Source organism: Chiroxiphia lanceolata, chromosome 2 (genome assembly GCF_009829145.1).
Source record: "Chiroxiphia lanceolata isolate bChiLan1 chromosome 2, bChiLan1.pri, whole genome shotgun sequence".
Lineage (NCBI taxonomy): Eukaryota > Metazoa > Chordata > Aves > Passeriformes > Pipridae > Chiroxiphia > Chiroxiphia lanceolata.
This window is the reverse complement of record NC_045638.1, coordinates 38,798,342-38,815,157: the sequence shown is the minus strand read 5'-3', so window position 1 is coordinate 38,815,157 and position 16,816 is coordinate 38,798,342. Positions and strand designations below refer to the sequence as shown.

General features: G+C 39.3%; 1 protein-coding gene across 4 annotated transcripts; it reads left to right on the top strand.

Annotated features, from left to right (window-relative positions):
• The first annotated feature begins 396 nt into the window (after positions 1 to 396).
• Positions 397 to 15,727, top strand: BIVM (basic, immunoglobulin-like variable motif containing). Of its 4 annotated transcripts, XR_004355169.1 has the most exons (12): positions 397 to 483; positions 1,696 to 2,297; positions 3,721 to 3,847; positions 4,493 to 4,588; positions 4,681 to 4,785; positions 6,599 to 6,693; positions 7,971 to 8,103; positions 10,365 to 10,436; positions 11,294 to 11,377; positions 13,163 to 13,259; positions 13,709 to 13,866; positions 14,224 to 14,341. XR_004355169.1 is itself a non-coding variant. In XM_032678577.1 (11 exons), exons 2-11 carry the CDS (start codon positions 1,808 to 1,810, stop codon positions 14,512 to 14,514), a joined length of 1,590 nt encoding a protein of 529 aa, XP_032534468.1. In that variant the 5' UTR covers positions 397 to 483; positions 1,696 to 1,807; the 3' UTR covers positions 14,515 to 15,727. The 4 variants fall into 4 exon arrangements, 3 of the variants coding, with proteins under 3 accessions (XP_032534468.1, XP_032534470.1, XP_032534469.1); XM_032678577.1 differs by lacking the exon at positions 13,709 to 13,866 and having other exon boundaries at positions 14,224 to 15,727; XM_032678579.1 differs by lacking the exon at positions 14,224 to 14,341 and having other exon boundaries at positions 13,709 to 13,997.
• Positions 15,728 to 16,816: the final 1,089 nt, after the last annotated feature.

The window sequence follows — 16,816 nt, the reverse complement described above, 5'->3', positions numbered from 1 at the left end:
CCTCTCAGACATCACTTCCCGAGGCTGAACAGGCCCAGCACCCTCAGGCTTCGTGTTTCCCGCTTTGTGCCTGCTACCGACGCCAGACCCCCTCCCGCCATCCCCGACTTGCCCCTCCTCTCCCTCCCTCGCCTGCCCCGCGGGCGAGACCATGAGGGCGTATAGGTGGGGGGAGGGGGGGGGCGGCCAAGGAGGCGCCTCTCACAGCGCCGAGGCGCAGTCACGGCCCAGCCGGGCGGCGAGCGGCCGGTGCCTCTGCGGCACCGTGAGGGCCCCCGCGGGAGCGGCGCCGCCGCCGGGCAGCCCCGCGCCTCCCGCCACCCCGCGCGGTTGCGGGAGTTGGTGCGGGCCGGCAGCGGCGCGGAGGAGGAGGGGGGCGGCGGGGGCGCGCAGGTGAGCGCGCGGCCGTGTCTGTTTCCGGCGCGCCGCGTCCCCGCTCCGCCGCGGCCGGGGAGGGAGCACGGGCGGTCCCGCTCCGCGCAGGTAACACGGGCCGGGAGCGGGCTGCGGGGCCACGGCCGCCTTGCCCGCCGGCCCTGCTGCCGCCCCCGCCCCCGCCGCCCGGGAAGGGAGCGAACCCACCCTCCCGCGGGCCCCCTTCCCCCGCCTGCGGCTGTACGCTCCTGAGCCGGCGGGCTGCAGCGCGGGAGGCGGAGCGGGGAGCCGCGGCCCCGATTGGCAGCGCTCCCGCCCCTCCCCGGGGCCGGTGCCCCCCGCCCCGGGCGGGGCTGTGCGGGCGGCCCGGGCGGGCGAGGGGCGAGTCTTGGGCCTGCCCTCGGGGCGGGCGCTGCTGGGCACGGGTGGGGACTGGGACGTGTCCCTGGGATGTGCCCAGCGGAGCTCTGCCGGGGTCGGGCGGCCGGAGCCGCTCCCGGTGCGCGGCTTGGGTGCGGGGCAGCGACCCGAAGACCGTGTCGCAGGAGGCGGCTCTGGAGCGGAATTCCTGCCTCCTTCGCGCCAGGTTCCCATCTGCGGCGCGTGTCTGTAGACGTGCAAGCTGCTGAGATGACAGATAACACACGCTGTCGGCTTGCCCTTTAAAAGTGATCGTTTAGAGCAAGCCAGCCAGCTTTCTAAATTTGTTTTTGGTAATTCTTAGCTACCATAAACAACACCTGCTTTTCTTTCTCACGTCTTGAGGGATAGGAGGCACATAAAAATAAAGGGAATCCTTAGGAGGAAAGCATGGAACAGATTGAGGGAAGTGTTGTCAATTTACAATCAATGGAGGTTATAGTTACTGTAACTGTACACCTACATTCCGCTTGCAGCAAAAGTATGCAGGATTTGGCAGAATTAAGTGACCTTAAATTGCTGTTCTGTGATATATTAATTTGTGTAAATTATTTTGCACTCAACATTAACAGTGTACTATTACTGTAAGGGATAGAAGAGTCAACCGCAACTATGTAAATGTAGGAAGCTTTTAATTTTTTAATTTATTTTTTTCTTATTTGTATGCTCATTTATAAATGTAATTACTCATTATGTCTTCGTCATACTATCACTGTGGTGTATGCTTTTGGCAACTCTCAAATAATAAAAAGTGCTGTTTGTAGAGCTCTAGAGATGCTTGGGGAACGACACCATGTATGTTGTGGTATATCTTGAAGGGTATTTCACATCTGATTGGCTATGAGTTCAAAGATAAGCTTTGCGTCTATTTTATGTTGATTGACACACATTTTCTTTCAGGTACCTTGTCAATACCTTGCAGAGGCAATGGAGGCAATGATGAAAACCCTGGTATAGTTAAACAAAAAGAAAAAGTATTCTTAGCTGCGCAATACTCTTCTAGTATCGTTCAATGCCTACCATTTCAGAAGATGAAAAGGAAAATGGTTCCGGAAATAATGGAAACACTGAAAACAGAGCTGGGAAAGAATCCCCAGAAGCTTCTCTTCATGATCCTGTGAAGCCATACTGCATGTCAGACAGCTCCACTGCATCGTTGGTATCCAGGGGAGATGGGCATTATCCATGGGGATGTCCTGTGACTCATACAAGAGAGAAATTTTATACCATCTGCTCAGACTATGCTTTTTTAAACAGAGTAACATCTATTTGTAAAAGCCCAAGTGCTTCAGTTAGTGCCTGCCTGTCAGGCAGTGCTGCCTTAAATGTTGGAAATAACACACCTAACTTACTCAGTGTTCAAACTGGTGCTTCAGAGATAATCTACAGTGAAGATGCTGACTTGGAAAGCCTGCCTGGCAGTCTTGGAAAGCTTCCACTGGCATGGGAGATAGACAAATCGGAGTTCAATGGTGTGAACACAAATCTGAAGAACAAAGCAGGTGAGGTGGTGGAGTTTTGATGTGAAAGGAAAAGGCTTCATGTTTACAGCTTGTTTGCGGAGAGGGCTGGCCATGTATCCCTTGAGGAAGAGCTATAGAAGAGCCTCTACTTCATTTCAAGGAACCTGCTCATTGGAAAAGAAGAGGGTGAGATAGGAGGAGTGAAAGTCAGATGTAGCTTCCTGGGGAAGTGGATCTAAAACAGGCTGGCTTCTGCTTAACTGTGGGTTTTGGTTTTTTTTTGGGGGTGGTTTCTGGTATTTTTTTCCCACTGTGTTTTTGGAGTGGTTTTTTTTTTTTAATTTTAGTAGGACCTAGTGCATTTTGCAGTGATTACTTTTGCCTGTTAAGTACAGGTTTGTCACTTGCAGAAATGTTTCAAGATACTTCAGAGATGTATTTTGAAGTTGAAGATGTGGTTTGTTTATGACAATGGAATCATGACAGTTGCCTAGGAAAACAGTAGGTTTCTGTAACAGAATTTTATTTATTTCAATTTGCTACATGTACACAGTTTTAGGGATCCTTTAAAACTGGCTCCTTTGCTACCTCCTGTGTTCTTTCTCTGCCTAGTCACTGATTGCAACTGCAAATCAAACACTTGCATACCCAGTTGGTTTTCTTTGTCCTACAATCCCTCTGTTTATCTAGAGCGTGCTATGGATTTTTTTTCCTTAATGGCTTGGCTAGCTAGTCAAACTGCTGTTTTCTCTACATTAGTATGAAACCTGTTCAGCAAAACTTAAAAACATGTTTGGCAAGTTGCCGTTGCCTTTTCATGTGTGTCCTTAAATAAAAGTAAGAAGTAAATTATAATGTCTTAGAGGATGGTCATAATTTCTAAAATATGTGGTATATTTTATCTGGATGTGATGGCTTCAAAATGGGACAAAAATATTTCTGCTGTACAATGTGGCTCAACTCTCCATTTTTCCCTGTCTCCGTGGCTTACGAGAAGGAAGAGACCTCTGGTGTATATTATTCTTACTGAATTTGCATATAAGCTTTCATCAGAAGCTGGTTACAAGGCTGGCAGTGAAAAACAAGCGTTTGATTATATTACACATGCATTTAATGTTAGGAGATGGGAAGTCCATGTTGGTGTGAGAGTCTATTTCTGGGATGGCTGATTTAAGGCATTAGAATAATCAGATTGACTTATCTCTCTAAACAGTTGGGCAGGACATCATTAATTCTGTTCATGATCTAAACACCATGTTGTTTACAGAGCTAATGGCAGCTTTACAAACCTGTTGACAATCTTGATTATATATTTGAGCTTTTTCCTTTCACTTAAAGTCCCAGTTGGCGCTTACTAACGCAACCAGCGTCTCTATTTGAGCTGTATGCTGTTAGTAGAAGTATTTAAGAAGAAAGCTATGGAAGGTAAACTAGACATTCGTTTCTGAAATCTGTTTTGTAGGCAACATGAAGAAACAAGGGATGAAGAAAAAGTCTGTGGACAAAAAAAGCAGACAATACAGAGAGTGTCCTCAGCGTTCAGCTCTTGAAGATGTGAAGGAGAGAAAAGTGTTGGACCTTCGGAGATGGTAGTATTTTTGAACTGTGTTTAGAATTATTCCCATACAGTTTGTCACTAAACACTGTTGCTAGTTACCTGATTTAAAACTTCTTAATAATGTCTTCATAAATTTTTTTTAGTAGAAATGGGGATATGCTACGCATACATACAGTGTCTATACAACCTATTATCATATGAATATAGTTCACTAAATTCACTTAGTTTAATGAATCTGTATGTCTGTGACATCAGAAAATTAGGCTTAGCTTAGGGAATCTGCAATCTGGAATGACATTAATTAGTAAATTGGTAGAGATGCAGTTTACTGCAAGTTGACATGTTAGAAGAGACTGTACACTAGTAATGCGTTACCGTTTTTTCCTGTGGGATCATTTGTACAGAACTCCCGTGGAGCTGTTGGAAATTTGGCTGACTTATATAAAATAGCGTACTAGCATCTGAGAAAGAAATTGGTTAACATATTTACTCAATTTATTTTTCAAAGAATGCAGTTACTTCGCTTTTTTGTTTGTATTTTTTAATACAGGTGACATAGAAACATCTACTATAACATGACGCTTCAGTGACGTGGCACACAGAAAAGTAGTTCAGGTTGGTCCTATAACTAAATCAAGAATGCTTATTAATGTGTTTGGGTTTTTTTTTGTTTAAGGTATTGTGTTAGCCGACCTCAATACAAGACTTCTTGTGGCATTTCATCCTTAGTGTCTTGCTGGAATTTCTTATATAGTACGCTGGGAGCTGGAAGGTAAGTCAGACATAGACTGCTTTGCCTCTTGAGTGTCTAAAATATGTTACTAATTACTTTATTTACTTCTTTTCTTTTTTTTTCATTTTCAGTTTACCACCCATCACTCAAGAAGAAGCTTTGCATATACTGGGCTTTCAGCCCCCATTTGAGGAGATTAGGTTTGGTCCCTTCACTGGAAATACAACTCTAATGAGGTATGTTTGGTTCTTTTGATGTAGCTAAATTGTTAATTTATGCAAAAATAACATAAAGCTGAGAGATAGAACCTTTAAAAATACACCAGTTCATTTATTTTAAAAAAAGTGGCTAATACAAGTTAGTCCTCTTAAGCTTTAGAATAATGAAGCCTACCTGGGTACACTGACAGCGCCCAAAGACACTTTTCAAAGAGTGGTTTGCACTGGCCATTTTATATAGTGTGCTGTTGCTACACAGGTGAAATTCTATTTGATTTTTCTTTCAGTCTGTTTAGTGGTTGTATAACACTCTAGTGAGTCCAGTCTGCTGGTTAGGAAATTTTTTCTTTATACTCATTTTCCTGTTTTTGAAAAGGCATGTTAAATGCTTGCTAATATCACTGAAACAGCCTGAAAAGGCAATTGATACACTAGTAGCTTTATGTAAAATATAATTTAAGAATTGAAAATGAGATAGTGCTGCAGCTTTGCTGCAATGGAGCTATTCAGGAGGAGGAAGAGGAAAAAAAAACAAAACAGAAACATGGGGCTGAAGTCACAGAACACTTCAACTTTGAAATTTTTTATCACTTCTGCTCTGCTGTTTCCTGTTATTTATAAGTTAGACCTAAAATCTTTATACTTTTGTTTGTTTGTTTTATATTAAAGGAATTTTAGGATTAAACAGAGCCAAGAAGCATATTATACTTGAGTGTTGAACATCTGACAGGGCTTTGGTGTGAAATTAAAAAAAAATTTACAGTGTTCTTGCTTGCTTCATGAGTTGCATTTGATTTAGTTAATTTTTTTTTTGGCACTATATAGTGTTGAAGGCAATGTATAGTGTTTGACTCAGCAGGTTGGTGCTGAATTTGAAAATATGTCAGCAGTCTGTTCTCCAGCCAGCATACTGGCTAGATCATTGAAAAGTGTCATGAAAATTTCCTCATCTGCCTTAGGAGACTCAGATATAGATACAGGATTTGTATCTCTTCAGGTTATAGTGACTCTTGCAGACCAAGCTGATAAAATGCTCTGTCTCTTTAAGTCAACAGTCTATACAGACAAAAGTTAAACTTGTAATTCCTTGATTTCCCCTGTGAGTATCCTGTGTACTTCAGGGAAGTTACTCTTTTTTTTTAATTTTTTTTATTTTCTACCTGGTCAAATAATTTTAAGGTACTTGGCAGAATCGGAAACAGGAGGACTGGGAGCCAACCCTATCACCCATTCATAGCTGTATGAATGAGGTGTTATCTTCAGACATGTGAATTTGAATCTTCTAATATGGAAAAATTGCAGACCTGTCCTCACCTACTGCTTCTAGGAGGAGTTGCAGTATGGGACTCCTGTAGCACTCAGGCTTTGTGAAGCTTATGTGACACAAACCGAAAATGATGTGCAGTCTCTCTCTTGAAGGGTTCCTTCTGATATCTTAGATTTCATTTGTGTAGCTTACAAATCATGGTTGAAGTTTGGCACTTCAGAATTTGGTGTCTTTCTAAAGGCTGAGCAACTGAAAATTAATGGTGTCTGGACTGAATGCAATAGGACCAACATTTCACATCCAGATCTTTGGTTATTATAGATCTATGTCAGGTCTGGAAAAGCACAGTGAAGGAAAAGGCTTCGCATATTTATTTCTCTCTCTAGGATATGTTAAGTTTTGTTTGTATTGGGTACTATCTACTATCCACATACTGGTGTGGTAGGTATTTAGTAGCACACAAAAACCTTTTTTCCTAAACTGTCAAGACACGAAGAGCGGGAGAAAATAAAATTGCATTTAATCACTCTTGAGTTACTACAATCTTTAAGCTTATTGTTTCAGATGGTTTAGGCAAATAAATGATCACTTCCATATCAAGGGATGCTCATATGTTCTGTATAAACCTCATGGGAAGAACAAGACAGCTGGAGAAACTGGTACGTAGCTAATCCTAAAGCATTCATCTTACAGTATATAAACTGAAAAATCCTGCAGTGTGTAGCATGTGACAGGACAAAGTCTGTAAGTAGTGCTTCCAGTTTGAGATAAGATATCAAGAAGCTCCAAGTAGCCTGATTTTTCTGTTTTTACTTTTTCTCTTATTTTGCTAAAATGTTCATTTTTAGTTTTATTATGATAATATATATTCTGTGCTATACATTCTGCACTATATATTCTGCTATCACAGAACTGAAATTTTAAAGTATCCAGGAGATCCACTGCATTTCCGGTTCTGTGTTTGGGAAGATTTATTTGTTGTCATACACTGGGAGAACAACACAGTTTTGTTTCAGCTTTTCAGAAATCTATATTGTATAAAAATTCAGAATGTCCAGCACAAAAGTATTAGTTCTTAATAAATGTTTTATACTTTTGAAAAGCCCAGTTTTTAAGTTAATGAAGTCATGACTTTAGCTAACATCTGTCTCTAAAAGTTAGGTGATTATTCTCAATTAGCTTATGAAGCTGCATTTTTATGTCTACTTTAAGTGTGCTACCTAAAAAAAAAAAAAATTACTTTCGTTAGCCTTTGGTATAGTCTGGGTAATTATCTTCTAATTAAAACATTATTTAAAAGCATAAAACCACACTGAAAAGTTTTGGGGGAGATTATGAAAGTGGAAATAACTTTTTTTTTTCTTGGTATCCCATTTGAAAATTCTATCATATTTCAGTGCCTCTTCTAGTCCTTTCCTGAAACTGAGTGTTGTGGTCACATTACAAAGCAGGGTATGCCCAAATGTGTTTCTAAGACTAGGAATCTCCAAGAAGCTCGGGATACCAAAACATTTGAAAGCTTTCAGTGGTTTCAGTAGTATCATTGATGTGTGCCACCAGTGACTTGGGGCAGCAGGACTGCATTGTGTTACAGTGTGTATTTCCAAGGTTAAGAGATACTTTTGGTTCTTTTTTTTTCTTTTTTCCCCAGAACAATAAATTTTAATACCATTTTTATCCAAATACTAAGCATCTAAGCATACTTTACATTACACTTTCTTATTACACACTATGTGGCAGATAGTACTTAATTTCCTCAAAAATAACAAAAAGTTTGAGATCAAAAGTGTATTTTGTGCATGCCTGTCAGGTCATGTCCTCTCATTTAAAAAAGCAGTATAAGTACTCTCTGTTGTCAAATAGGTCTTTTTTTTTTGCTGAATATGTTGCACAGGATGTTACACACTCTGTCATGTAACCTGATCTTTCTTTGTAGCTGCAGGAGCCCTTGCAAAGCTCACACGTGGACTGAAAGATGAATCAATGGCCTACATCTACCATTGCCAAAACCATTATTTTTGCCCAATTGGATTTGAAGCAACCCCAGTAAAAGCTAGTAAAGCCTATAGGTAAGATACTGTGTTTATGCTTATTTTAGGTGAAGAAACATGCAGGAAAATTTACTGCAAGTTGATACCATTTTTCTTCCCTAAGTAACATTTCATTGTATGTCAAAAAGACATTTATGTCTGAGCTAGCAAAGCACTACAGTGTAATTTGAAAGGATTGACTTAAAATTAAGCATAACTAAGCAGACTAGGTTGAGAGAATTTAAAACAGAAAACTATGAGTGGTACCCAGAAATTGTTTAAAGACATTTTAACCAGAAATAGAAAGGGTAGTTATTTACTTGAAGGACAAGTGAAGGTAACTAGTCTGAAAAATAAAAACATATGGGCTGAAAAAAAGCCAGGTGCTTTGTTTTAAGGCAAAACAATAAAAAGCCAGCTAATTATGGAGGCAGTCTGTTCCCAGAGACTTTGGAGGGGGAAACAGAAGTGTGTGTATGTTGCAATTTTTCTTTATAAACTAGAATCAAAAAGCCTACAGTGATATCAATCCATCCTGGAGTTGATGTGATAAAATTTACACTTAGAAACCAGTGTTTGTATATAGCAAGAACAGGGAATGTGTAGGTATTGTAGGATGGTGGTTGCATACTTTTTTTGCAGGGTTGGCTAATAATGAGGATAAACTGCAACTACTGGAGTGTAAGGCATAGAAAAGTAAAGATATCTGAATAATTTGTTACCAGGAATTGGCAGGGGGTGGGGGGAGGGAAGCTAGAAGAGATCTTTGGACTATCACAGTATGTTTGGCTTTTTTAAGCAATGCTTGGAATGCTGGAGCACTTCTAAAATACCAGGAGAAGCTTAATATGCCAGTTGTTTTAGAATAAAAATACAGTTACAGGTACCTGAATAATTTCAGATTTCTCAGGGTGATGTTGCTCAGGATAATATAATGCAATAGTTGATAGAGATTTCAATTAAATGTAGGTTTTAAAAGAGGATCATAGCATTGATACTCATACTGAGTTTAGGGGAAGTCTTGTATTAAACCCACAGATTTTAAGTTTGAAAATATTAATTGCTGACACTATTTATATTTTGTAAGACATTTAACTTGCTGCTTTATGTAGTAGAGTACTCCATGTACTCTCCTGTGGAGAGTAGTTTGTTTTGCCTCATTCACAGAATCATATTAAATTGTTTTTCCTCTCTCAGAGTAGTTACAAGCACAGTATGTACTGGAGGTTTCTGTAGGACTTTCTTGAGGTTCAACCATTGGCCAGTATTTATTAGAATTATCATAGAGCATAAGAAGACAATTCCTGACACAATTAGCAGATACCAATAGCGGGGAATATTAACCAATTAAAAGAATAGATCACTAGTATAAGGTGAGTCTCAGTCTTGCTGTTTGCTTGCTAAGCAGTCTGACTTTAGCTGTTAAGAGGTGGGGTCATGTCAAGGAATGGAGGATGATGGCTCTGCTTTTAGAGTTCAAAATGGTAATTTTTTTTGAGGTGATAAAGCATGATCTTATGAATCTAATTTGTTCCCAGTGAGTCTCACCATAAGGTTAATGAAAGCTTTTAGTATATGAACAAAAGACTACAGTTTTTTATTAAGACTGCATTCACTGACGTGCCATGTTTTTGAGAAGTGTGTAGAAAATATGCCCCAAGTAGAAATCCAATACATCAGTCTGCTTAAATTTACCAAAACATTAGTGGCTTACTTACTCAATCAGTTACTAAGAATCTGCACTAGAAAAACAAAGTAAAAAAAAAAAAAGGTTTACTAGATGAAAAATGCAGTTTGCCAAGTAATATGATCCAGTGTGTGGAAGCATAATATGCCTTATAACTAATCTGAATTTACATTATTTAGTAATAAGTGAGAACAACAGTTTCGGTCCTTTACCCATGGCTGAAAGAGATTCTTATTCACTAATGATGTTATTTTTAAGTCAGTATTACATTTTTTTCCTAACAGCAGTTATCTTCTAACAATGTAACTGGAAATAATAAGTTCAAGGAACTTTGATAGCCTTAATTTAGGCTGGAGGTCAGACCAGAAGAGCATCCTGTTTTCTTTGTCTTTTCTGATCTTACTGGGAAAAAAAAAAGTGTTTCAGTTCCAGAAGCACTATATAGATTCTGGAGCAGTTCTTGTTTATCTGTTTTAAGCTTTTCTTTAAAAATGAAGCTAAGAAACATTTTCAGTTCCAAAAGCAGTGGCTAGGCTGAGCTAAGTAGATAGGCTGCTAGGCTGAGCTTAGAGACAGTTCTTAGGTCACCCACAGACTTCCTGTATGATCTTAGGTTGCTGGATTTGGACTCGGGAGACCTGGGTTCGGTTCCCAGTTCAACCACAGACTTCCAGTGTGACTTTAGGTAAGTCTATTAATCTATCCTGTGTCTTGGTTTCCCATCTGTGCAATGATGGCATACATTAGTTTTTTACAGGGAATTTTTTATAAGTAAACAGATTATTGTAAGCACTAAGGCCATATGCTGTCTAATACCCTAGGCAGAAAAATCTCAGGTTTTGTCACAATTGAAACTGAAGTAGTTTTTCATGAGGTAATTATCTACAGGAAGTCACAGAACTGTCCTGTGTATCTCATCAGTCTGTCCTGATGCCTGTCACAAATTTTCCCTGATAAGGTTACTGCAGGCTTTGAGTTTCTTGGAAGTTGTTCACAAACTTGAAATTGATCTGTTGAAGGGTTTGGATTTTTAATATGTGGTATTTGGATGTTTAGGAGGAAGCATTTGAAGTTACCAGTTGTGTTCTAGAGGTTACCCTACAGCTGTTAGTAACAACTGTCAGTGGAGGTATAGTTTAAAAATGGTGGAAAGGACTCTTTCATGACTGTTAGACAATCACAAATAGGGAGGAGGATGTTTGTTCCACATTCATGTGGCTTTCCACAGCTCTTATTTCTGTTTTACCTATATATTTATATTTAGATCATATACTAGACTGCCTTTCATCCAAGTAACACTATTTTTTAATGAATATCTGTCTTCTTCCCAAATAATAAGCAGTAGCATTCACAAGGCTTGCTTCCAGGCCTTGTGAAACAAAAGGTTCCCTGTATGGAATTGCGAACTACATGTAGTACAGGAGCTGAGGAGACAATTTTAAACATTAGAAAATCCTAAAAAGAACAGCAGAATGTGAATATCTCTTTTTCTTTTTAGTATACACAATAAATCTTACTAGGATTGTATCTTCTATTGAACAGAGGTCGTGTCTTGCAGCAAGAAGTAGAATATTGGATCTTAATTGGAGAGCCGAGCAGAAAGCATCCAACAATACACTGTAAAAGGTATGTTACTTGGTAAGAATATAAAACAATGTTTTCTTTCAAAACACTTTGTACTTCTCTACTCAGGGTCAACAAATGACTTTTTAGTTCTTTTGAATGAATATATATATAGATATATCTATCAAACAGAAACAGGTGGTGCTTTAGTTAGAAACTTTGTGTTTTGATGTTAGGGTTGGCTCTGCAGTTTTATATCACCTGTCAGGACACTTGTGGGCTGCTGCAAGCCAAAGCCCATTTCTCTTGTTTGAGTGTAACATCTTAACGTTAGTCAGGAAGAAAAGACACCTCACCTGTCTGTGATGGTGCCAGTTATAGGCTGTACGGCCCTTGGAGGAGTTTACCCTGCAGCTGAGGACATCCACAGGCTATGTCTGGGCTGTGCACAGGATATTCTGCTGCTACCAAGGTCTCCTAGCTCAGGTGCAGTTACAGCCTGTACTCTGTTGTGTTATTAGCTTATCTGTGCATTAAAACAGTACATTTATGATGAGGTTTGGCTCCTACAAAGTTGGTGTCTAAACTAGACGTACAGACTAGGAGAGCTAGAGGGTGCTCTGTAGAAATTTCATCGATTAGTTATATTTGTCAAGATAAATTGACAGTACAGTTTATCAGCTTAACTTATGCTTAGTATTATTTCTGAAATCGGGGAACAGTGCAAAATAGTAGTATTTCTCAAGAAACTAGTTCCATGGCCAAAATACAAGTTTTAGCAAATAGCATCTCTGTTACCCCCAAATTAATTATGGAGTGATTTTTCTTGATACATTAGGAGAAGAACAGTGAAAAGAAATTATAATGATAATACTTCTTTTATTTTTATTTTTTCAGTGATTGTGACTATGTTAATAATTGCAAATAATTGGGCATTTTGGACTAATGAGATTAAGTGCGAGAAAATTAAAATCACATTATGCATGGGGTTATTGTGCTGAGAAATGTCGTGTTATACATCTTCATGACAGAACTTTGTCCTGTGGTATATCAACTACAAATGGCACAGGAAAAGGTTTCTGAATCCAGAATAAAAACCTTTGTAATATTAATTTTGATTGTGGAGACATTCTGTCTTTTGCTACACTCCCAATGAGAGGTAGCAGAAAGTTCTGTGCTTAAGGTAGGAAGGCAAAGGTTGGGGTACAAATGCATTTGCTGAACTTTGAGGATGGTGTTAAAGAGGTAATTAGACATTGGTAGAAATGAAAAGATGATGTGTAGGTTTAAAGAGGTCTGGAATATGTAGATATTTGTTTCAATTGTGCTAGAAGGAATTATGAATCTTTGAAGAGCTGAGTGAGTGAAGAATGATTCAACTGATAGTTTAGATTTAAATAAAATGGAGGAGTGAGTTACTACAAGAGCTGTCTGGTAAAAGCAGATTTAATGTGTGGAAAAAACCAAGGGTTTAAACAAAGTAATACAAAAGAGTAAGAGGGGTTTAAGTAAAGGAAAAGCTAATGTTTCTACTTGCCTAAACCACCCTTTACTTCTTCCTGTCACAAACTGATGAATTGGTAAGCGTAAGGAATGTAACTAATGACTCATGGTGCTGTCACTCATTTTGGAAGGCGTTTTCCAAGAGCAGGAATAATCACTGTGAATGCATCTATGTTGATGTCTCTGATATTGAGGCTTTTATATCTTTACACATTCATTTATCTTTAAATCACTGCTAAGACCATTTAAAGCTACAGATCTGTATTTGCGTGCACATACACCTGAGTCTTAATCCTACTGAGATTTCTTAAATGTCAGTTGAGTAGTAATAATTTTATTCTGTAGGTGGGCAGATATTGTCACTGACTTAAACACTCAAAATCCAGAATATCTAGATATTCGACACCTAGAGAGAGGATTGCAGCATCGGAAAACAAAGAAGGTAAGGTAAACTTACTAAGATGGGAGGAAATTCATGGTAGATTTTTGCAAACTTACTCCTACTTCAGCAGTGTAAGATAACTTCACTAAAGAAGTTTGTTGTGAAGTGTTGCTGAAGAAAAAAACTAAAATGTGGGTACTTGCATACCAGCATCTTTTGTATTTATTTGTAGGACAAGAACAGCAGTAGTTTGGCATATGCCAGGATGAACCAGGATATATGTGTATACAATGTATTTGGTCACAATATTTAACCATGCTAGTTTAAAATGTAGCTGCAGCAAGTATAGTAATACTCTGCAGCCAAATTACAAACCCTTTGGGGGATGACCCTTCTAGCTTCCTCCAAGTAGGAAACAAGGCAAAATCGAGTAGGATCAGGCATAAAAGAATGCATGTCTGTCCCTTGTGCAGACTTAGTGTCAATGCATGTGGCTTTCTTTCCTATAGATAGGGCTGTATCTCGTGGGTGGAAGATGTATTTGTGATTTGCCAATTTCAAGTCTATGAGAAATAATAGACTGAAGAGATAATTTCAAATGTGAAGACCCTATGGAAGACTGTCTCAGCAAGATCAGAATGGACCAGAACACATAATTTCTGAGAAGGTAGCTAGAAAGTAAAAAAGACTAGCAGAAGATAAGCAACACTGGCCCATGAAAGATAAAGTGGATAACTTAAAAAGATGAGAAAGAAGGCAGTAATTGAATCCGGGAAACAATTAAAAACTGATTGATGCTAGTTATTTGTTTGTGTATATAGTTTTGTGTTGGGGGTTTTTTTGTTGGTTTTTGGTTTTGTTTGTTTGTTGTTGGTTTTTTTTCTGGTTTGTACTTGTTGCCTTTTTTTGTGTATTTTCTTTTTGAAATGATTGTGTTACTTGCCAAGATGTTGATGTCAAATATCAATGTGTTTTAGAAATGCACCCATGTGCATTTAACAAAGAGCCTTTTTACTTTGATTAGGTTGGAGGAAATCTTCATTGCATCATTGCCTTTCAGAGACTTAACTGGCAAAGGTTTGGTCCTTGGAATTTTCCATTTGGAAATGTTAGACAGAATAAACAATCTCAAACACAAGGACAAGGAATTTCCAAATCTGAGAGTGAAGACAATATCTCTAAGAAACAACATGGACGACTGGGTCGATCTTTCAGTGCTAGTTTTCATCAAGAATCTACGTGGAAGAAATCTAATCTTCGGGAGAGGAGGAACAGTGGGTATCAGAGTTATAATGATTATGATGAAAATCATTAAAATTAACTTTAGATGATAGATTTGATATATCAAAGTTAGTTTTAATCAAAACATATTAGGGATCTATTAGTCCTAGAATACATATGAATAGAAATTATGGTATAAGATACAGCCTCATAATTATTAAATAAATCTGAGGATATGGTTGCAGTGGACAAGATCTGATGTGTAAAGTGACAGATAAGCACAGATTATTGTACTTTTGCAATCAAAGGTAAATATGACAGCAAAATCATTAATTTCTTTTGAAGTAATTGTACTATGTCCTGATTTGTGAAAACAAAAGAGCAGATTGAAATTAGTCAATGTAATAAACAGACTTCATTGAAAATACTTAGTGTTCAAAAGCATGAAAAACTGTGGTATGACTTTATAAAAAAAGGTTATTCTGCAAATGGTGTAAGGATAAAAGTAATCATTGCCTTCCTTTTTAACACTTAATTTTATTAAGGCTACCCATATCCAGTGCAAAGGAAAAAAAATCACATGGGTTAGAAAACCTTTTGGATTTACAAAGGGAATGTACATTCTCCATTTAGTTCTCATTAGACTTCTGTCGGTCAGATAATCATATCTTGAGAAGCAGGTCTCACTTTCTTTTCCCTTATCTGGTTGCCTGTTTTAGACTGTGGGGAATTGCCTTTTTGAGGATGGGAACTTCTCTGTTGCTTTTGCTCTGTGGGTATAGTGGCTGAATTCTTATCCTGGAGCCTCTTCAGAACACGGACTCACTTAACACAAGCTTGTGAAATTCAGTATTAAAAAGCTGTATTTACCATTAGCCAAATGAGCTAGCTGAACACTATGTTCTGTTGGCAGTTCTTTTTCTTGTTCAGTCTTAAAATCTCTGTCCTTTTTCTGCTGCTCTTTTTATTTTGTATGAAGGGGGTGCAAGTGCCGAAAACTGCTGACAACCCCGATGATATACCTCTCAGCCAGCAAACAATTCAAGCTTTTTCAGGTGTCCACGTGCAGTCTATTTTTTTCTTTTCTTGTTTTTCCTGATTTGAAATTTATCTAGTTGTTTGCCCAAACTCATCTCAACAGTTGCAATGTTCTGTGTACAAATGTTCGTACCTGCTCAAGGATTAATTTTTTGACATAAAAAGATTTGTCATGGAATGCAGGGGTTTTGTAGGTTGCTGCTTTTGTTAACCAAAAATGGGAGACTTTTAGACTTTTGTTCACTCAATAAAATTTGTTTTCTATCTTGTTTGCTTTTCATTTGTCATGGGAACGGTGACCCTACATTTAGAAAAGGTCTTCAGAAGAGTAGGTAAGCAATGGATCAGAGCTGCAAATACTGCTTAGCAAAGTTATCCTGGAGGTAGGATCTCTTTGCTCATAAAAAGTGGCTGCTCTGTGCAGCCAGTGTGACTTAACTTCTGATATTTAATTTCCCAAAGCCTGCAGCCTCACAACTGAACATTTGAAAATTTATTTTCCAGATGAGCTGTTTTTGCAAGCTGAGTTTGGGCTGAGGACTCAGGTTTCTCTAGAATATTTGCACTGTGTTCTTTAAGGGATTTAAGACATATATGCAGTGTTATATGTATGTCTCATAAGTTTTGCTTAATAATGATAGTTACACTGAGGAACAGGGACTCTCCTCTGATGGTAGCTGGCTGCTATGCTTAACGGGTTTTAGAGTTATTTTGCTCTGGACATGGAGACTGTCACATTTCATCCAGAGTACTCCGTATATGGGATTCGTCCAGCATTGGCAGGGGGTAAGTCCACGTCCTCGGGGTTATGGTTCGGGAAGCTTTCCCTAGGGATTCACCGAGGGGTGGGTGTGTCCAGTGAGGGGCGCTGTGGCTGCGGTGGGAGCGGAGTGGGGAAGAGCACATGCTGCAAGGAAAATCTCGTTCGGGAAGAAAAAAAATAAGAGGAGTTTTTTTCATTCTGCGATGCGAGACTTTGTTCTGTGGCATGAGACCTTTTTTTCGTTCTGCATCCAGAGAAGGGCAATGGAGCTGGTGAAAGGGTCTGAAGCACAAGCCGTATAAGGAGCGGCTGAAGAAGCTGGTGCTGTTTAACCTGGAGAAAAGGAGGCTCGGGGATGACCTTATCACTCTACAACTGTGTGAAAGGAGGTTGTAGCCGGAGGGGCGTCGGTCTTTTTTCACAGGCAACCAGCGCCAGGACAAGAGGACATAGTCTCAAGCTGCAACAGGGAAGCTGGACATAAGGAGGGATTTCTTCACAGGGTGATTAGATATTAGAATATACTTCCCAGGGAGGCGGTGGAGCCACCGTCCCTGGCGCTGTTTAAGGGAAGACGGGACGTAGTGCCATGGTC